At 37.1% G+C, this 22,429-nt stretch overlaps 1 protein-coding gene across 8 annotated transcripts in view; it reads left to right on the top strand.

Annotated features, from left to right (window-relative positions):
- The window catches only part of TTLL7 (tubulin tyrosine ligase like 7), a 66,257-nt gene that overhangs the window by 1,148 nt on the left and 42,680 nt on the right, over positions 1-22,429 (top strand). For 3 of the 8 annotated variants that reach the window (XR_007890037.1, XM_051624886.1, XM_051624893.1), the window contains exons 2-7: positions 627-750; positions 6,575-6,775; positions 17,697-17,877; positions 18,013-18,144; positions 18,783-18,904; positions 19,591-19,658. Coding sequence is in view for 7 of the 8 variants with exons in the window: in XM_051624886.1 (XP_051480846.1) it covers positions 17,853-17,877; positions 18,013-18,144; positions 18,783-18,904; positions 19,591-19,658 (347 nt within the window). In the remaining variant the exon portion in view is untranslated. The remainder of the gene's footprint in view (positions 1-626; positions 751-6,574; positions 6,776-17,696; positions 17,878-18,012; positions 18,145-18,782; positions 18,905-19,590; positions 19,659-22,429) is intronic. The other 5 variants (XM_051624889.1, XM_051624887.1, XM_051624888.1 and 2 more) reach the window with 5 other exon arrangements.

Genomic DNA, 22,429 nt, shown 5'->3' on the forward strand with positions numbered 1-22,429 from the left:
CTTCATTAAGTTTAGGTACTGGGTTGTTAGTACCCAGCTAAATGATGCTCAGATAAGTCCTGCTGGTTGTTTTCACAACTGAAAGACCAGAAGCACTTTATAGAATCATAGAACGGTTAAGGCTGGAAGAGACCTTAAAGATTATCAGGTTCCAAACTCCTGCTATGAGCAGGGACACCTGTCACTAGACCAGGCTGCACAAAGCCTCAAGACCACTTTTCTGTATGGGAATTGGTTGTCCCCCAAACTCTACAGAGTAGAAGCTCACATCGGTAGAAGCTTTTGCCACTGTTTTAAGTAATAAGATATACTTTTTAACAGATATAGGATATGTGTCAATGCTACTTGGAACAAAAAATGACAGAAGCAGTTACTATGCCATGGGTTTTCCTACATGCTGAGTAAGTACAATGTCAACACTGGCATATGGAAATACTATTTTTGAAGCCAAGTTCTCTGAACACAGATGTTACACAGTTTCAGAAAATTACATAAGGTATTTCATACAGAATATGGAATTTCTCTCATAAGGAAAGAATGTGTTTTTACCTGTAGGTATTGGCAGTGTTATACAAGAAAATCGAGAACAATGGTTGTAATTTTTAATTTTTTTCATATTTTTTTAGAAAAACGCTTCATTTCTGTATTTCGGATGGTTTGGATACATTTCATATACTTCTGAAGGGATGTGCCCCCCAGTTTGGGAGTGTTAGAAGAGACCAGGAGATCAAGCCTGTCAGCAGTTATTAGGTAATTATTCCAGTAATCTAGCAATCATTTTAGCAATCTGAGGCTCTTCCAAAGCTGACAGTGTTAAATTGGCAGTGTAGATTAAGTTGTGGACAAGCCTGAGGAGCTAGGAGATGAATTGATCAGCAAGCAGTTAGACACTAAACTGTCTTTCAATCTTTTATACAGTTTGGATCTTTTTTCTAAGATCTTTATAGTACCGTGTGTTGATAATGAAAGCCATGAATATATTTTTGAAGGCGAAGTGAGGCAGACTAGTGCTGACTGCTGAATGTGGTTGCTCTGAATTATCAGTATCAAAAGAGTCTGGAATATGATTTCTTGATTTGAATCTCCATCTGTGGATATTTATTATACGTTTAAAAAATCCCTGTAGGATACATGTGGCAAATGAGTCATTTTTAGAACTTTTGCATTTTCTAGTGTTCTGGGTATTTTCTTTTCTTCTCCCCTATGATTTAATGTTGTACTAAGGATTATTTTTGCATTTAATGCATAATTGCGGATGTAGATTGTAGAAATTAAGAATGTGTTCTTAATTTAAGGATGAAAATCCTTAGAAAACCAAGAAAAATGAAATGAAATCTTAATGTCTGAAATAGAGAAATTATTAGCATTTCCCAAGCTACCTTGCATCTACTTTTATAAAGTTTTCTGTCTTGTTTTAAAAAATGAACATGACAATGTGTTGCAAGAGAATTTTTTAATGTGAGACACATTTTTTTGTCTAGTGCTATAATTTTATCAGTGAAGACAGCTTATTGAAATCAATGCTTATTTCTCATATCTGTAAGTTAATGCAAACCTTCAGAAAATGTTGAATGTTATAACTGGAAGTATTGTAACTTTTTGGCCAGTCCTAAATGATAGACACTGAGTAGTATTGATAGGCTTTGTATCCCTGAAATCCCTGAAGAAAAAGATGAATGCTTGTCAGTCTTCTGCCTTTTTGATGAGGTATTTCAATCATCCAGCATTGACACAGTGACTCTATAATGACCTGAATGGGGAGGAAATAGTTGTATTTTCCTAAAAGAAGGCTAGAATCTGTATGAATATAGTGGGAGTTCATTTTACTTGGAAAGATGTGTACAAACTGTCAAAATTTAGAAAATTCATTGCAAGAACCACAGCATGTGTATTGGGGGATATGTCAGCTGGATTTTGGTTTTCTCTTGTGGACTTAAAAGTGCATCTGAGGCTAAATATTTTTGTTTTTTACATGCCTAGGAAGCTAATTGGGTCTGTTTGACTTCTGGCAGTAGGATTCAGATGGCCCTGATGAAGCATGAGGAAGCTCTTAAGAGCTCCATTAATGCTTACCTAAAACCCTGCCAGAATGGTACTTTGCAGCTACTCCTTTTGTAGACGCTATGAGCTGCCTTTAAAGTTTACTGGAACCAATGAGCCTTTTTAACATTAATATTTAAAATACTAATAGATTTTAAATTTAGAATGGAGTTCACTGATGTCTACTTACACTGATGGGTAAGAGAATAACTTTTAATTGAGAAAGGATATGGGAGAAAAAAAAAAAGTAACATACTGAAGCGGTCAACCTTTGAATCTGTTGGGTATTAGAGCAAATCTTCCTGTTCCACAGTAGCACCCCTCTTGAAGCCAGAAGCTTTTTCAGACCAGGAGGTTCTGTAGTGCCTCAGTTTACTGAATACTCTTCCTTGTGGTGGTGGATGCAGGAACCTACAGATTCTGTAGGGGTTAACATTTTAGCTTTTTGCTTCTTTCTAGTGGGCTTCCTTACCTTCTCTTTTAAATTTTTATACAGCTGTACAAAACAGTTTTAAACCCACATTAATTTATACTTATTTCACAGAATCACCAAGGCTGGAAAAGACCTTTAAGATCATGAAGTCCAGCCTATCAATGTCTTTGCTCTTACCTTGAATTCCATACACCCTAAACAAGCTCTAACAATACATTTTTTTGTTTTGTGCTTTAAAGGGCTAAGTAAAGCAGGCATAATGGTTCTTGTCTTTAGTATCAGATTTAAAATGAATACAGACTCTCCTAAATGAAGTTCAGTGTATAGAGTTGTAGTATTTTTTCCCCAATCTGAAAAATGTAAGTTAAAATGGTTGAAAATGTTAAAAAGATAGGTATTAATTTAAAAAAATGCTTCAGAGGCAATATTTAAGAATATAATAATGCTTTTGTGATGAGCATTTTTCTCTGGGGACACAGAAACAGTACTGCTTTAAGCAAACCCCAACTTAACAATAATAATGAAAGAAATACAAAGAACAACATTCTTATTTAGGACTCACTTTTCACTTCCCTTTTTGCAGAGTAAGTGGCATGCCAGTTCCCATGTACACTTGTATTTGGTTTTGGAAGGATTCCAGATTGAAGTCTAATATGCATCACTGCTCAAATGCACCTTAGATGGCTACATTACTGTTAATTGGTAGAAAAACTGACTCCTGAAAAATATGGAAGTGCTTTACACTGCAGTTCAGAAGGCCCTTCTGGCCAGCAGTAGTAGCAGGATGCCAAGAGTCACTCTTAAGAAGAAAGACTGACCAAATCCACTTTACATATTTAATAAATGCTACAGAAAGAATTGAGTGGGGTGTGGGCCTCACAGTTAGACACAGTGATGTGTTGACAAGTTTATTTTCATCCTTGCTCAGTAACAAAATGCTAAATATATTCTTCTTTGGTTACATTAAAGTACATTTCCTTCCAACGTTGTCCTTGGGTTGACATATGTTTGTTTTATTTTTAGCACTTGAAAACGAGCACAGTAATATCCCTATAGGGTGCAGTGGAAGCATTGGAGTATAGCATGAAAAAGAGAAACCAGATGCTTAATACTGAATTAATGCAGGGGAAGAGGCAAAGATCTAGATAATGTTCATGAGCACAAAAAAGAGTGGACTGACAGGGCAGAAGATTGTGAGATTTGATGGGGAAATTGCTCTTGCTTGCTCAGAATGGAAATTTCTTGAGAAGTATAGAGTAGAACTGTGTGATAGGAGTCAGCATTTTCTTGACATTTGTGGGTGGTTGTCATGTATTTAGTGTTCACTGAACATTAAATTTCTGTGAATTTGGTATATTGTTTTATCCTTCCAATCTTATCTTGGTGGGGGTTGAGGGGTGGGAGAAATTCACTAAAACACTTCACATGAGTTATTGATGGAAGAGATCTGAAAGATGTGCAGTTTATTCCCTTAGGAAAAAAAACACCCTTTTTATTATATTTTATTTCATGTGGCTTTTTACAGGGATCCTTGTGTTTTATGTTTATGTCAATGTCAGATCTTTGAAAGACTATAAATTACTAGTGAGCATTAACAATTAGGCATTAATTTGAATAAAATATTTCTTTTTTTAAATGAACAAGAGTGATGTGAGATCAAGACTTTGGTATGTTTTGTACGATTTTAAAAATTGAAGCATTTTCTGAAAATAATGCTTCTGAGGATGGAGAGTATATATTCAGTAAATAAAACAAAGTGTTACTGCCTGATGAGTTGGGAATTGATGCTGGTTTGGACTGTTGCAAGATCTTTAGTAGAGTCGGAAATCTTGTAGGATATTGATCCAGAGCAGCATCCACAAGTGAAGAAAGAGAAGAAAAGTGAGAGAACGGTACAGAGTTAGATTTGAAATCTGGACATCAGTTGAGAAATGATGCAGTTAATGACTGTAGGCAATCATCTAAAAAAGCCTATGTATTATTACTTTCCTTTGTTGCCTCTAGGTCTGAAGAGAAAATGAAAGGACACTGTAGCTTTTCTGCCAGAAGTAACACTGAGGAATAAAAGCCCATATGGGAAGCAAGTGTTTGATATTTTCTGAGAAAAAGAAATTAAATTTATGAGAAATGAAAATTAAAGAAGTATAATCTAGTGGGTAGGTGTTTGGGAAAGTCTGATGCAAATAGTCAGCACAGAATTTAGTTCCATTGATAAAGAAGAAATACCTCTCGGTTGTGGGACATACATGCATAATGCTGTTCCAGCTGTTTGAGGAAAACAGATTAGTCGTCCAGTTGAGGCTCATGTAAGCTGGATGTAGGAAAACTGGAACCAAGACAATATGAGGAGCCATGGGGAAAATCACCTGTAGGAACAGACTTCAGGAGGGATGTCCAGATTTCACTACCAATTCTTTGCTTCCACAGAAGATATACATGTCAAATCGTGGCCCAAGTGGAAGCCCTAATCCTTGATGGACTGGGTTTTTGTTGTTGTTTTGGTTATTTCATTGTTTGCATTTTTTTAAAATATAAAGTGTGATTTTCTTGCTGAGCAACTTGAAAGGGATTGATCTCAGCAATGTTTATACATCTACAATAAGATACCTGCAGCTGCCTACACTTACTATCTGTAGGCTGTCTGTGAAGGCACCCCAGAGAAACCGGCTCGAAATCTATGTTTTAGGGGTCTACATTTATACAGATTGAAGCCACTTTTGTGTATTTATATTTGAGGAATAACTGCGCTTGCAATGTCACCTGTGGGATTTCATTATAGTTTTTTTTCCCCCACTGATTTGTGTGGAAGAGAGAACTGTGAGAAATGCCAACACTGTGGTAGAGCTATTGATTAGTTTTTTGGAGCCTTATTTCTTTGTACTCATGCTGAAAATACACTCATTTCTTTGATTTTCTATTATGCTTGAATGGGAAAGGAAGAGAGACCTCTTCTGTGGTTTAGAGAGAAGATCGACTCTTAACAATTAATAAACTAAGGGAAGAGAAGTAAGAAGAAATATCTTTTACATAAATCATAGCCTTTGCACGTTATTCTCCCAGCTTCAATCTACCTGTGTATGATTCCTGAAGGATGGCATTAGGGTTAGTAGGTCTGCAACCACTTTATATGAACTTATCCTTCATCTCACTAGAATCTGTTTCTCCCCAGTACTTTGTAGGACAGGTGCAACAGTAGCAGTGCAGTTGGTCTTGTCTAGCCCTATGCAATGGGCCTGACTGCTGTGAAACTGACACAGAAGAATGGAGTGCAGTTGATTTCTTCAGAGTTTTCTATTTTATTTTGTTTGTTTGTTTATTTATTTATTTTTCTGTGAGGAGAAATAACCTGTGTGAACAATTACCTAAACCTTTCATTGTTAGATGTCCTCCATGGCCCCACAGTCCATCCTTACTAAAATGTACTGAGCTGTTGGATCAGACTGATATTTTCATGCAGAAAAAGAAAAAATCATGTAACAAAGAGAAGTAATCTTGTGAAATTATGTCAGAAAACAATTTCTCCTCGATATAAATTGACATTGTTGAAGAAAAAAACCCCAAATTTAAGAAGTGTGAATGGTTTCAGAATACTACAGAAGGAGCTATCCCAGGAGAGGAAGTAACATTTATCTTTCCATCACTTTGCTTAAGATTTTCTGTAGTTTAAAAAATTGCTGTGTAAGGTTGTGGTCTTGGCCTCACTAAAACCCAGTAGGCTTGATTTAAAAATGTGATTCTCATTGGTTCACGGCTGGAAGAGAATCATAACCATTTTTCTTAACAGAAATTTATGAACTATTTGTTGTCTTTTAGAGTACTTCTCTGCTAGTATTTTATGTTATTGTGGTCTTGACCTCTTAATTCTACATTTGGGAAAATCATTGTTCTGGTTACAGTACCTCATGTCTCCGTGGTGTAACTCCTTGCCAGTCACTGAGTCATATTCTGGTGTTAGATTTTACTTCTCTTTAGCTTATTGTTATGACAAAATCCTACTGACTTTCTTCCCACAACTCTTGTCACACTTTAAGTAAAGTGGGAAGTAGTGCATTCTTTTCTTATAACATGTATCATGCCTTTCTCTTTTCACCCCAAACACAGGGAGAATATACCTAGAAAGGGTTAAGAAACAGATCTAAAAAGTCCTAGGGATAGGCTAAATGAGAAGGAGCTGCTGCTGCAGCATGTCTTTCCCTGGTGTACCAGTGCTGCCTGAAACTGTATCAGCTGTCAATTATTGATAGAAAAATCTGTTTCCAGAAGGCTGACTCTTCAGATAGCTTCAGCAATGCAACACTAATGGTGAGTGATTTCATTTTGCTGTTCCTACTGCAGAATTATTTTAAATGTTTCCATATCAGTGGGAGGTCCTGGTATGACTGTTTATTCTGCAGCGTGTAATCTAGCCAGTTAAATCCATGATAAATAAACATTTTGCACTCTTATCAGTAATTTGTATGCAGAAGAATTTAGTGTATCGTTCTGTCACATGCTGCTGCTAAGTCATTTTTGTTTTTACGATTGCTCCCTATTGCAGAGTATGTTCATTGAAAGACATTACCTTCATTTGAATACTGCATTCTGTCCACCCCATATATTTTGGAATTAGTTTTTATTCTGGGATTCTTGCACCTTTTCTCCATTTTTGTGTTCTTTCTCATCTATCCTTGTGCTTGTAGCTTATTTTTTCGTATAATAAAGAGAACTAGATTCAGGACCATCTTCTGAAATCTTGATCAATTAGCTAGACAAAGCATGTTTCTAGAGAAGAGAATGAAGCTTTTTGTGTGGTGATACAGTGATCCTACAACAATCGCTGTTCCTGACCCTGTGCATCCTACATAAACTGTAAAATATGAAGCACTGTCTCAAGACAGCCATATGGTTCTGAAAGGGATACCTGAAGCTTACAGTCTTTGTCAAGAATGACAGAAATTTGGATGCAACTCAATTACTTTTAGTGGTAATCACTGCTGTGCTGAACGTTTGATTTGAATGGATTGTAGTTTTGATAAAGATGAGACATGGGTTATTCTTGTTACCAAATTAGTCTGTCTTAATTATATTCCTGAACTGTGCCACCAGCAAGGCTCTACTGGAACCAAAACACTGTGATACAAAGTCCATAAAAGGCAGTAGAAAATTTTATATTTACTTCACTGGGTTATGAAGAAGATCCTGTTAGTGTGGCTTGATCTCATCTATGCTATAGACTTGAGACAAATTTTGTACTTTGTGTACATTTCTTCTGAATGATGGAGCTGTGAAATTTCCTGGGAAAAAGCTTGTTCTTCCTTTGAGCAATCAAAGTAGGATAAAAAATTGGGAAGAATTTTCATATTTGTGAAATAATATTTAGAGTCCTGGATCAAAAACCAATCATGAATCCCAGTTTGTTTTACGTTTCTTTCTTTGATTTATCAACGGTCTTCTCCTTCATTTTTACTAACACTTTGTATTAAACATTTACTGAAAGAGTTACTCTTCTGGTCAATAGGTGTATTGTGACTTTTCCATACCTTTGTATTTGTAAATGCATTTAGTTAAGTTTGGTGCGTTTCTTCTTTCTTTACCATCAGGTAAACATAATACTCCCTGGATAAAAAAAAAAAAAAAAAATCTATAATGTGAAGGGTGTGGTTTGTCTGAAAGAGTCAGAAGCACAAAACAATAAACATTTTAATTTTCAGCCTAAGATAATACGATGGTTTAAAAAAAAAGTGTGTAGGTCAGTTCTCAAATGTTTTATTGGTGGTGGTGGTGGTGTGTTGCTGTATCATAATAAGAATTTAATCTGTTTCTTTTGAGTATTTGAAAACCAGTTTATTTTGCAGCCAGCATGTATTTGACTGTAAGTTCATGCCTTTCTGCTCCATTAACAATGCACCTTTGAAAAAAAAAAAAAAAAAAAGGATTAAAGCAATGAAAAATTAAATAGAGCCCTGCTAAATGAATTTAATATCCCACTGCTCTAGTTTCTGGCTGAGGACTTTTATTTCAGCACATTTCTCAAGTGTAGCTCTTAACCAATACACAATGACTTTTTAAAAAAAAAAACAACAAAACAAAAACACACAACAAAAAACACACCACCAAAACCTACAAAAATGAAACACATGCTCCAGAGCCAATTGCTTTTAAGTGTTGTGTTTTGGGAGCTGACCAAGATGGATGAGGACAGGGCTAACTGTGATACTGTTCCAAATTGGAACTGTGCTGCTGCTGTGATTAAAGTCCTGAAAGCAAATAGACATGCTTAGGGCATTTATCTCTTCAGATTTTCAAGTTATTTTAAACTGCATTAAAAGCTATGATGCCATTGTCAGTATGGTCTCTGCACCTCAGAGGCAGTGTATGGGTACTCGATAAATACAATTTACTCAATAAATTAAATACTACAGGGTTGCATCAGTAATACTGTATTTATCATTCAGAAGGTAGGTTATTCTGATCCTCTGAGTTCAAGCATATCCCAGACAATTACTTTCTGGTGGGCTGTTCTCATGCTTTGTTCTTTTAAGGAAAAATTAAAGCTAATGTGTTTAAAGTCTGATGCACATTTTACTTTCTTGTTTTGGGTATTCAAATTGTTCAATTTAGGGTCAATATTGAAGGCATGTTATTTTTTCTAGGCTTTCTGACTTCATGCTGTATTTCTCTACAGGTGATACACACAAAGTATTCCTGTAGTAGGATACTGGAGTCTCATTACTGGTGAGGATAGTGACTCTGTTTCGATCCCCTACAATGGATAAAAATAGCATGACACAATGTTTGGAGCCAGTCCAACCTTTTAAAGGAAATGTTATAAAATGGGTCAATTCCAGTTAGAGATGCTTCTGAGGGCTCACGTTTTTTTGAAACAGCTGCTTTTTCTCTTGTTTTCATTTGCAAAAGTATTTTCAAATCACTGGTACCCCACTGACCCCCAAATACTAAGCTGTGGGGAGGAAAGCATGTCCTTGATGAAACATTTTGTAGCTGCTGGGAGTTTCTGGCTGGCTTTATCAACTGTTTGTAAAATACTAGTAGCACTGAGTGTTGGTTGCAGTAGTCTTAGTGATACTGTAGGTCAGCTGCAAGTATTTCTGACTGTCATTTATTCTTTACAGAGCAGAAGTATATGGCACAGTCAGTCAAATCTTAGAGGTCTACCAAGCCTTATACAAGTATACGAGTATTCCCAGTGGAACTGAGCAAACTGTTTGGAAGTGTCAGTATAATATGATGAATAATTTGGTGATTGTATGTGAGCAACTTTCTTTTACTTTCATGGTCAAGAAGGCTTTGAATGGATGTTTCTTGTGAGTGCACTTGGTAGGTTATTCAGGGCCTGATGTTTGTTTAACATTTTCACATCAGGTGCTGAAACTGCAGACTAATGCGTTCCAGTTTGTATTTCAGGCTGCTGTGGGAGGATCATCCTTGTTGCTAAACTAGAAAACACTGTTATGTGGCAGCATGCTAATTAGGATGATGATGTAATCCTCAAGAGTTTTTGTGGGCCAGGTGTGATGATTGCAGTCTGCCTCTAGAGATGCTAAAATAGATGTATGAATGATAGGCTTGTAAAACATGAGATGTAAAAGGGCACACTTCATATTTATAATAGCAGCTTCATTAAACGGTCAGTGATTTTTCTGTTGTACAAAGACAGCTGTGCTGATGTGTCTCCAATGTTAAATTGTCCTGTATTGTTGGCTGATCCCTAACATCTCTAGCTCTTGCTGAGAAATAAATCTTTTGAGGAGTGAGTGATGGAAAAAGGAAGGAATAGTTTAATTCCAGCTGTGGTTGTTGTGTGGTGTATACAATTTAAAACACACTGTGATACATGTTGGTGTATGTTGATGTGCTGTAATGAAGAGCATGGATGGCATTCTGCAAAGTCCGAAGCAGAACAGAGATGTTCCCACAGGTGCCACAACTCTCTTCCTCCCCTAACTCTCTCTTGTTTACTCTGTTTGGTACCAAAACCACACTGTTAATGTCAGAGTTCAGTATCACTGTTACACATGACCATTATTGCACATTATCATCTCTGTTTCATTAGCAGCCATGGCTGTCTCACCACAAAGAGCATTGGCCCTTAGTGTGCAGCAATCTGACAGGCAGCATGGCTTCCTGCGCTCATGGTGCCCAAGACCAATGCAACAAGGGTCCTTCAGCTGTCTGCTTGGAAGGGGATGATTCATTTGAGGTGACAGGAGTCCAGCCCTCCTATGGATGGTAGGTGTCCTGCCACTCAGCTGTCGCTTGCAGAGCTGATGTGGCCAGTGCACTGACGTAGTGAATGTTTCTAGGCTGAAAATGTCTAGATCACTCCAACACTATTTTAAATGAAGGTGGAATGATTGTTGGTGTGGCTGAGGTCGGTAGTTACAATAAATAGAGATGGTTTCCGTTCAGCCATGTTCAGTGGAACTTACTGTGATCAAGGGCTAGGAATCCTTTCTGTTCTAGAGTTAATGAAATGCTGTCCTGCTGACAGATTTATGGTGTTACCAACACTTGTTGAAGTAGTGAACAGAAGTGCAAGATCCATATATGTATTGTCTGTTTTTTGTTGACAGAGAGCAGAACATTAAAGTGTGGTTTTTTGTGGGTTTTGTTTTGTTTTTTTTTTTTCTTAGAAGTGGGTGATGCAGATATATATTTTCTGAAATAAAGATTTTAATATGTTGAAACGTGGTTGCCCTTCGGGTTGTTTGGGCTATTTTGTCAATATTTTTCTTGCAATAATGAGTGCTAAGTGATGTTTATTAGAAGTTTCCTGCATTTTATTTATGAATTACGGATTTGTAAGTCAAACAGGTTCTTTTCACTTGCCTTGTCAATTACTGTATTTCCTATGCTGTAATGAACAAGAAAAAGGTTCAAGCATTGTCCTTTTTCTTGTAGCTTTGTAATCTGTCTTAAGTCTCTTTGATGGCCCTGTCTCTCAATATTCAGAACATGACTATGAAACTATACTACTCAATTTGCTAGCAGTCTGAAATATATTGTCAGATTAGAAAGGGCTTTTGAAGGGTGAGAATGAGCCAACAGATAGTCACATTGTGTGCTCTGCTATGAAAGGCACTCTGGAGGTCATTTTTAAAAGAGAAAATCAATCTTCAGCTTTGAAAGCTTTGACATTGATTTAAATTTTGCCAAGGATTTGAAGTTTCCTTCTAGAAAATGGATGAATGCAAAAAGAAGCAATATTGTTTCGAGACAACACTGAAAAGTAAAAACCTCCTTCTGTGTCCCATTCTGGTCTCTGTATAATATGAGTATGGGATGATGAATTCCTGTGAAACACTTAATGTTGTGACACTTCCATCATCTTAACAGCTTCTAATACATTTCATGTTTTCTGAATCATGGATATATACTTACCATTTTGTAGGTCTTTTGTGACAACAATTAAAAAAAAACAATCCAAAGCTGAGAAGTGCAAATTCAGGATAAACCAAAAGAAAATCACCCATGAGCTGAGACTGCAGAGTTCCCCTCCAAGGCTCTGCATCAACACATGCTGAAACTGAAGGGTTGTCTTCTGACCAGAGTCTTAACCATTTAAGACAGCACACCTTTTATGTCCTCCAGTAAAAAATGCAGGTTCACAACTTTGATGCAAACCCTGTTTTGCATTGTGTTTGTTTGAAGGTAGACGGGAAGGGTCAGGCTAGTTTATGCCTTCAGTATTACTAAACAAGCATTGTAACATTGTTTCTTACAGAAGCTGTGCTGCAGAAGGCTGAGACTGATTCTTGGGCCTTTGCCGGTTGGGGTCTTGGGTGGGAAACAGCAGTTGTAAGGTTAAACTCACACTGAAGTAACTGTAACTTAGGGATTCAGAGGTAGAGTGCTGTTACCATAGTTTGGTTTGGTAGCTCAGAGAAATTTTGGAAGTTCTAGAAATGCTGTCCATTTGGATAAACTACTTCAGATAATTGTTTTACAGAATTGCATGATTCAGAAGTTTTGTGTGCATCATGCTGCTTGTATTCTTGTGTAGTTTGCAGCTGTCTGTTTAGCAAATCAAACACCTGAGAACTCTGTGTATTCACTTAATCTGAAAGAACTGCTGAATAAACATCTCATTTAATTTGATCGTGAGAGGGAAGGCTGCTAAAATGAATATATTTCCTTTGACTTCTGAGTATTTTGAACCAAAAACTACTGTGTATGCATTTTTAAGCCAGCTGACAGGTAGGCTTTTAAAAACAACCTTAGCACTTTGACACATTGAGGCTCCAAATGAGGATTGCTTTTTACATCTAGAGATTCTCTAGGAGTGAGAACTTGCCAACAAATTGTTTTTTTAGTGTGTTGCAATAGAACTGGTCAGCTGTGCTTGGTTGTAGCAGGAACACTTCAACATATGTTTTGTCAAGGCACATGAAAAAAAAAATCATGAAAGGGTATGTTGCTTTTAATTCTGCAATTTAATTAATGCAAATTGTTATTACTTTGCCATGTATAGGGTGGTGGTGAAGAAGGCATTTTTACCGATTATAATTTCTGTTAATGTCTTAATTTCATTTTGAATCTGCATTTTATGGCTTAGTTCCAATCAGTAGTAGATTATTGTTTTGATAAGTGTTAATAAATAGCAGACCCCTTGCTATGGTGGATTCAGACTTTCACACTCTAGTATCTAAGGGAGCAAAAAAATTATTTAGGTCAGACTGAAAAGAACAGAACTCAGAAATGTTTACTAGGTCAATGCTCTGAGGGCTATTTTAACTTTCTTTTTGTGTTTCTGTGAAATTTTTGTTATTTTAATTTTCCAGCTAATTGGAGAGTAGGGATTGCAGCACTGTGGTGTTGTCCTTGCATCTTTATGGTCATCTGCCAAGTTCTGTAACTGTATCTTCAGTGTGTCTCCATTTCAGAGTGAAAGCTCCTTATGTCAGGAGCTTTGTGAATTTCTTCCCAGCTACCATGCATTTCCAGACACTTTTGACATCACTGAGTAAATGGCACTAATGGGCTCAGTGGCTAGCAGTCTGCTAGTTTTAAAATCTGTTCTAAAATATTTAACTGCTGGTGAGTGATTACTTGTCCACACACAAAAAATGCAGGAAATTAAAACTGACGATCTAGGTTTTTTAGCATTTCACCTAGGTAAATACAAAGACTCTTAAGAAATGTTAGTTGTCTTTGGGAGGTCTTGTATGTGCCATGGGTCACATTTGCAGTTCATATATGTAAAGTTAAGCACATGCATAGTCCAGGAAGCTTTTAAAACTGGTCACCAGTAGTGTCACAACAGCTAGAAGTAAGGAGGAGTTTTGCATTAAAACTGGTACATTCAGTGATGGTGTTGTCTCTGCTTTGGAACTTGGAGTACTTTGATAATAAATTATTATACCATTCTGAATGCTTAAATCTATTTGATTCAATCTACTTTAAATATGCATGTGCAATTGTGTCTCTTTATCTTAGGGTACACAGTAGTGGTTTCGTAGTTAGGATCCAAGTGAACTTGAAGAATCTAATTGACTTGAGTGTTCTCTGGAATAGATTCTCAAGTTGCACCAATTTATTTGAAATTTGAATTTTACTCCCCCTTCTTTATTTTTACTGGATTAGTTCAAACTTTTCCTCTTTGGGGAAAAAAGTATAGGGTCTGATGGCATGCAAATCCAAGAGATCAGAAGTAACTTTTTCAGCTCCGTGTTGCATCAGGATGTAAAATGAAGGAGCATGAAAGGCAGAGATCACTTGTGAGCAGTATGGAGCAAATAACTTAGAAAGTTAGAGAAGGATTTCTTAAAAAATACATCTATATAATCTAGACCGGAATAATATTTTTCAAGCAATTTACTAACCTCATATGATAGACTTAATTTGTGTAACAAAAATAAATACTCTTTATTTCTACAACATATTACAGTTTGCTATCAAGGAAACATGGATCATTCTGTTTACTGTGGAACCACTTCTTCCTCCTGCCCCCTGCCCTTCACCCAGGTACCCTTGTACCTTGCTCAGGCTGTTCTCTTAGATGGGCTTTAAAATTCAAAGCAGGTGATTCTCCCCCTTAATTCTGCTCTCATGACTCCACCTGGAGTAATGTTTCCAGTTCTGGAGCCCGCACACAAGAAGGACATGGAGCTGTTGGAGTGAGTCCAGAGGAAGGCCAGAAAGATGATCTGAGGGCTGGAGCATCTCTCCTATGAAGACAGGCTGAGAGTTAGGGCACTTCAGGGAAGGCTCCGGGAAGACCTTATAGAGGCCTCCCAGTACCTGAAGGGGGCCTACGGGAAAGCTGGGGAGGGACTTTTTATGAGAGCATGGAGTGATAAGACAGGGGGTAATGGCTTTAAATGAAGAGGGTAGATTTAGGTTAGACATTTGGAAGACGTTCTTCACTATGAGAGTGGTGAGACACGAGCAAAGTTGCCCTGAGATGTTGTGGATGCCCTCTCCATGCAAGTGTTCACGGCCAGGTTGGATGGGGAGGTGTCCCTGCCCATGGTGGGGGGGGTTTGGAACTAGATGATCTTTAAGATCCCTTCCAACCCAACCCATTCTATGATTCTATGACTCAAGCGTCTTCTTTGGTCCCTGTCTGTGTGCAACATTTCCCACTCCAGCAAGAGTACGTCACCTCTGTAGTACCTGGAGGAAAAAAGCTCCTTTTAAAAAATGTGTTTTCTTCTTAATTTTTTCCTTCTCTTTCTAGGACAGGATTGTGTACAGTGTATCTCTCCTTCTGGCTCTATCACACCTCTGTCAGGCAATGGTGAAGATAACATCTCAATTACTTTTTTTCCCCGTAGAATACTTTTATTCAAAGTGTTTGTATACATATAAGAATGTGCTAACCTGATGCCGATGCATTTGTTTCTTCTTCACAAGTCTTTCTCCGTTTATAGGCTAACCATTTTTGTTCAGCCAGCCTTGAATGATGTGAACAACAAACCTTAACCAATTTGTGTGTATCACAATTTCAGGAGTCAAATGGCATACACAATAGGAATTTCAATGCCTTTCTTTCTTGAGTGTGAATTCAGAGATTCCTGATAGCTGACCTACCAAGGTTGAGTGTGCTCTGTCAGTCCCAGCTGGGAAATAGAATACTTCCTTCCATGTTATTAAAAACAGTCTCTTAGAAACAGGTCTTTTTGCTAGAGAGATATGCTTCTACATTGTTGTAGCTGAATGCAGGTTGTAGGTTATTCTTAGAAGTAAAACTTGTCACAGTTTTAAGAACTGACTTGAAACTGGATGTAATCATAATGCAACAACACTGCTGCTGTTGCTGTTGGGTTATCCAGTGGGCCCTGCAATAATTTGCCCTGTAACTGGCAATTCTGTTGGGGCAGCAGTTGAGGCTGCCCCCACAGTGGTCTGAGCTGGATGTCTTTTTTCCTTCAGTGTGCCTGATATGGCTGTGGTTTTACTGGGAGGAAGGCTTGGTAATAATAACAAATCAAGGGATGTGAGCAGGAAAAAGGTGCCTGGGGAGGACCTGAGTCAGAGAATGAAGTAACTCTGGAGTTATTTCTGCTGTGTAGAAGTCTAAAAGAAGAAAGATGTGAGAACTCAGGGCTACCAGGGCCTGTGACATTGCAGTGCTGCATCTCAGTGCTCTGTCAGTGTGTGCCACTCTCCTTCCAGTTCCCTCCCCTCAGCAACAGCCCTGCATTTATTGTTCTCAGAGACGGATTCCTGTAATTCCCAAGTGACCCATTCCCCCAGCTTCAGAACTGCTCATTGAAAGTGTGGTCCAAGCAACAGATGCAGTTTATTTGGGAGGATTGCAGCTTTTGCTGTAGCCTGATCCTAGGTTTTCTTGCTGCAGAATTGAAATGTCTCGTGGTGTGGCACTGGGGGCATACGAGGCATGGAGGTCTAAGCCCAAGCAAGTCTACTTGCTCCCATGGCTTAAACTACACAGCTAGTGCTTTGGGTAATGTGTTCCCTCACGTGAGGTGTTGTACCTCTCATCTGGCACCTGACATGGGAAAAAGAGTCCAATTTCTTTGGACCTGTGTTTGCCCTTTGGAAAGGTGATATTAACAATAGGAACAAAGGAAAGAACGGTATCCTAAAATACTTCGGAAAACTTTCTAATTTAGAACTGCTGGTATTTCAGTGTTCAGTGAGATGGTTATTTGGATATGGACCATTTAAAAGAAGTGAAACAACTTTAAAACAATTTTTAATTATTCTATACAAGCTTAAGGCAGACTACAGTTTAACTTTGTTGGCATGGGACAGTGCTTGTGAGAAGTTTAAATTCTGGAGTTAAGTTTGAATACAGAGTGCAGTAACAATCCCTTTTGTCTTTGAAGAGTTCAGTTTAAATAAGGATCTGACAAGTAGGCTGCATGTGTCTGTAACAAGATCTGACATCATTAAAGAAGTGCATTTTTAATCTGTGATGGTGAAAGTTATGTCATCCATAATCTTGTAAAGAAAAGAGTTACTTCAGTGACTAGTTTGCAGAGGTTTTTGTGTAAGTTAGTCCAATTACTTTCTTTTTTTCCACATGGCCAAACTACTAATTATCCTTAGAATACTCTAAAGGTGACCATAAGTCTTTACCATTAACTCATGTATGTGTGCTAAAAAAGTTGACTGGTGAGTCAGTGAGTCATTGTGCCCAGCACTGCTTTTCCTTCACAGTAGTTTTAAGGAGGATGAATACTTTGCTTTCCCATCTCTGGGTCTAATTTTAGTAGGCCAGCGGGCAGGAGGACTTTCAGGCCACCTTCTTAGGCAATATCATCCAAAACACTAAAACTTGAAAGTGACCTGCCAGCTTTGGTTCAATTTGGGGGGATTTTCTTTGTGAGTTCTGTTGTACATGATATAGTATGTCTGATTTTAAAATTTTAATTAAAATATATTTTTAAATTGTTATAAATTCGGTGAACTTTGTGGAAATAAAAGTTTGCAGTACTGATTGAATTCAGTATTACCTATTTTAATGCCCAAAATCTCCCATACACAAAAATAAGAAAATGGGGTAATATAATCTCATATTGAAAATAAATACAGCAAAATTATTTTTACCAGAAACAAAATAATTGCAATGAACAGTTATTTTTTTTTTATTTACAATAACTTGATCAATCTTTTAAAATAAGCATTACTTTTGACTTGTTTTTAAAGAATATTTCCATATTCAGTTTTCTGGTGTTTATTTATTTTTTTTTTCCAAGGATTCTCTGTAACAGTCTCTCTTCTTTCTTTTTTTTTTATTTATTTTTTTGTTTAGCACAGATGTCTGTCTATTCCAGAACTAATATTTGCTACAACCAGAGACTGAAATGGTATGACCAGAGCTTCAAATAATTTGGCTTTAACGGCTCCATCATTTTCAGAGAACGTGGAACAGAATTTGGACTCTGCTTCTGCACTATCCTAGGTTATAATGCCATCCTTGCCTAATGAGGGAGGTATGCTAGTCTTGGATTTTTAATATAGCCTATTAATTATTCAGTAGGCTTGTACCTCTAATTTGCAATACGGTAAATATTTGTATGTTATTTGTCATATAAACATAGTAATTGTTACAACATCATTTTTCAAAGATAACCATGGAACTGCTTCTCTGACTTTGAGTTCACAACTACCCTATCAAAGCACAATTAAAAGAAAGGTCAGAAAGAAGAAGAAGAATGGAGTCATAACTGCAAATGTTGCTGGCACAAAATATGAAATCGGTAGGAAGCTGCATATTTTGTTTTCATCCTACTAGCCATTGGTGTGAGTGAATTCCTAACTAATGGAGTGAATTAATGGACTTTGCATTAAGTTGGCAGTGAGGCATTTTGAAAGGATTTTCTTGATAGCTTTGAACACTCTGCATCTGTTACTTTCCATGTGTTACTCATGGAAGGGCCTTGAAATACAAAAACTTCAATAATCAAGAAGGCTGTGGAAAAAACTTTACAATTATCAATTACATATGTATTTGGAAGTTTACTTAAAGCCATGAAAGATGAACAGTGTAAATTTGATGTTAAATACTTTTAATTAGCATACAGAGGTTTCTCAATAAAATCTACTATTTTTTTGTATTTTGATGCTTAGGATTACTTCAGAAAAATTTCCTCTCCTTGAACCTGAGTTATGCCTGGCATATAATTAGTCTTTTACAAAATAAATAAATAAAAATGATGGATGCATTTGCTTTTGGAACTACTGTACCTTGACTAAGGAGGCATTCTTGTACCTGGTCTGCTGGGGACAAGGGATTGAATATTGGAAGCATTAAAAATCTTAATGGATTTTTAAAATGTTGAAAATGAATCTATTTTAGAGATTCAAAATATTCCTTAAGTATGTGGTTTCTCAATAGTACGTGTAGTGATACAAGAAATGGGATTTGTGAAAACACGAGATGAAGATGAGACTGCTAATCTTATATGGAGTGATTCTGCTGTGCAGCAAGAAAGGATTGCTGAACTTCAGAACTATCAGGTAGGGTAACAATTAGGATTTCCGACATGTTTAAGTAACTGCTTCCCTCTCAAATGTTCCATAACGTGTCGCTTTTTCGTGAGTTACATTTGTATGGAGATAAAAAAACACAACACAAAGCACCACCAACCAGTAAGGCCTTCAGTAAGGCCACACAACTACATATTTTAAAGTCCTATTCTCTTTTATAGAATTATTTGTTCATATCACTTGGAATCTGGTGTTTAAATTTAAGTCTTTCATGCTTTTGTCTGCCATTTGGGTGTTGTGAATCATCAGAGTTTGAAAAAAGATGCAAAATATAATGTATAAGTTGCTCATAAACTTTTAAACAGTAAGTTAACAAGCATGCCTCTCCTTTATTGCCATTGCTTTGTGGCAGCATTATTTGTTCCTAGGCAGCTTTGTGAGTAACAGTATGATAGTCTCCTTTCATGTCTGAAATTAAATCAATGCTCATACTCAAGCTCATACATACAAAGTGGAAGAGAATACAACCTACAGTATGTTTAGTATTGCTAAGAATACATAGTATAATGTAAGTTATTATCTTAAACAATTTGTATGTAACGCTACGCTAATTATGTTTGCCTGAGCATGCAGTTGAACCTCATAAATTATTTTATTAGGTATGACAGGAAAGCTAAAAAGTACCAACTAACTTTCTTTTTTTCCTCCTTCCTCAGAGAATCAACCATTTTCCAGGAATGGGAGAGATCTGCAGAAAGGATTTTCTGGCAAGAAACATGACTAAGTAATCTTGCTTTTAATATTAAGAAGTTTTCCAGCCATAGTATTTAATGTAGTACAATACTGAATTATTGCTTGTAAGGTTTGTTTATTTTTACTAAGAGGCTATAAGAGGACCAAGAATAATTTGCAAAGTTCCTTAATACATTTTCCTTTGGTCCTGGATCTGTAGCATTGGAGTGGGCTGCTGAATCTCTCCAATTACTTAAGAAAATGATGTGGGTTGAGTTCTCTGTCTCTGTGTTGCAGAATGTAGGAGAGCCTTACATTGTTTTATAATATACTTAATACATAATACACCCAGTCATGTATCCTGTACTGGTAGAAAAGATAAAAATAACTGCTATGTGGATGCATATAATTTGTTTAAAATAATGAATGATTGTATTTTTTTGTATATCAAATCTTAAAAATGTGAAGTGTCTTACTGTTTATATGACAAATAAATCAGAGAGGCTCATTTGAGTAATTATACATTGTCCTCACTCTAGTGGAGTAACTGGGTTCTGAGGAATTACCCTAGCTAAGATTCTGTGAGTAAGACCTGTAAGAAATCAAAACTATATAGTGATTCAACAGCCTGGTAATAAGGAAAAGTTTAAGTATAAATCTATGTGAATATTTTGATTTTTCTAACCTAAATTAGTTTAAAGAGGAGTTATTAACAGAGTTAATATTTTGGCCCCCAATGTTACCTACACTGCATTTCCTGTTGCCAGAACAGAGTTTTTCATGTATTAATACAGTTTATGTGGTATGTCCTTTCTCTCTTAATTTCCTTTTCTATTTTTTAACTATAACACACAACATGTAGTATGTATGCAACTATTATGATGCAAATACTATGTGCATTGCTATGATGTATATATGTCCTATGTGTGGGCCAGAACTCCCTGTGTCAAGGCACATACCACACAAGCCCTTTTCACTGCCCCTCCCAGACTTAAAACTCTTAAGTAAAAACATAATGATAGCACATGGAAGCAAACAGCTATTTGGAGAGGCCCTGGAAACAGGAACAACATTGGTCAGCTTGGTAGGCTGTGGTATCCCTGTGTGTTGCTATGGTTCTGCGACAAAAGGCTCTTGTTATCATGCCGACATGGTTTTCAAATACAGTCTGATTATACCTTTCTTAACCTACTGAATTCTGAGGTTGGAACAGTTTAAAGGTACTCAATGCAGAGATTGCACATTTTACAGATAAGATAGGAATAACTTTTCTGATATTATAACTTTGGGTCAAACATATCTATGTTGTGACGTCACTTAATATCAGTAGATATGGCAGGGTTTTAATCACTCTATTTTAATCAGGCTGCTTGTGAAAACACAAGTCAGTTGCAATACATGGTTGGGCAGGCTCTTGTCTGGAGAGTGGAGGATTTTGTTCCATACAGCTGCTCTTCTGTCTTAAAATTTATTTGAACAAGGTACTGCAGAATCACTAGTTCTGTTCTCTTGCTTTTCTGTGGCGTGCAGTCTTTTCTGTTCCTGATACTGACTCGTACAGAGTAGCTGTGGCTTTTGTACCATTGGGATTTCATGGAAGAAATGCTGAGAACTGGTGTAAACTCTTTTATTTTACTTCTACCTTTGCTGTTATACTGATCTAACTCTTCTGTTTTATGCAAGCTTTTGGGAATGGAGTGAAAGAACAAGTCTGCCAGACTGGGGCAAATGCTATTCAGGAGGAACTGCGCTTCAGGAATACAGCCAGTATCCTGGCACTCTGGATCACAGGACAATGTGGTTTTCACATGCAGAGGCATGGGAGGGAGCAGTGTAGTATGTAGTGAGGCTGATATGGAAGAAGACAACCCAGCACAGAAAGTGTAGGGACACAGAGTAATGGAACAGATAGAATCAGGAGTGTTACTGAGAGTAAAAGGAGGCACGAGCATTGGTTTCAAGGGGAATAATCCAAACTCAGAAAAGAAAAGGAAAGAAAAAAAAAAAGGTGCCATTGTAGGGCCAAGTAGATCTTAATTTCTGTAAGTGGTCTCTATGATGAGATCTTATGTAAAGGTTAAGTGTGGTTAGAGAATGAATATGATGAGTGGGCGAGAACGTGAAGGGGAACAGATCATGTATGAGATGTTTTGCTGCACCTTTGTTGTTCATGTTTAAAAGAGTTGTGAACTGATCATGGACCAAACATCATTCTCATCCATACCTGCCCACTAACCTCCTTTCAAACTTGAAAAATCAGGGCATCTTGAAACCTAGGCAGTGCAAACTACATTATTAGACCAACAAGTCATGTCTTTAGCAACATACATTTTGTTGAACATGTTTGATTCTTCTGCACAAAAAGCACTCTGAGAAGCAAGAGCACAGTCTGACCACATTGGTGAGCTAAAATAGGGCTCAGAAGAACAATAACTGGCTTTTAATTCTCAGACCTCCTGATAAGGACTGCAAAGGCCAAAGAATAGAGCTGCACAATGAAGAAGTGGTTACCCACAGTAGTGGATAACAGATGTGCTGGAAAATAGGGCTATTGTAATAGAACAGGTCTTGATTCTGCAAGATGATGTTCCTAAGCCATTTTTGAATAGACCAAGGAGGGAAAGAACAGAGATTAATTATTTCTTGAACGTTTTAGTAAGCACCAGAACTTGTAAGCAAGGGTTAAGTGTTCTACTTCATGTTAAGTGTTTATAGTCTATCCAGTTATGGCTAAGATAGAAAAACACAGGTAGAATTAATGTACTTGTCACAAAAGAATATGAATGTATCTAGAATACTCTGAAGCTTATGTTCATTGAGTAG

Source organism: Apus apus, chromosome 7 (assembly GCF_020740795.1).
Source record: "Apus apus isolate bApuApu2 chromosome 7, bApuApu2.pri.cur, whole genome shotgun sequence".
Lineage (NCBI taxonomy): Eukaryota > Metazoa > Chordata > Aves > Apodiformes > Apodidae > Apus > Apus apus.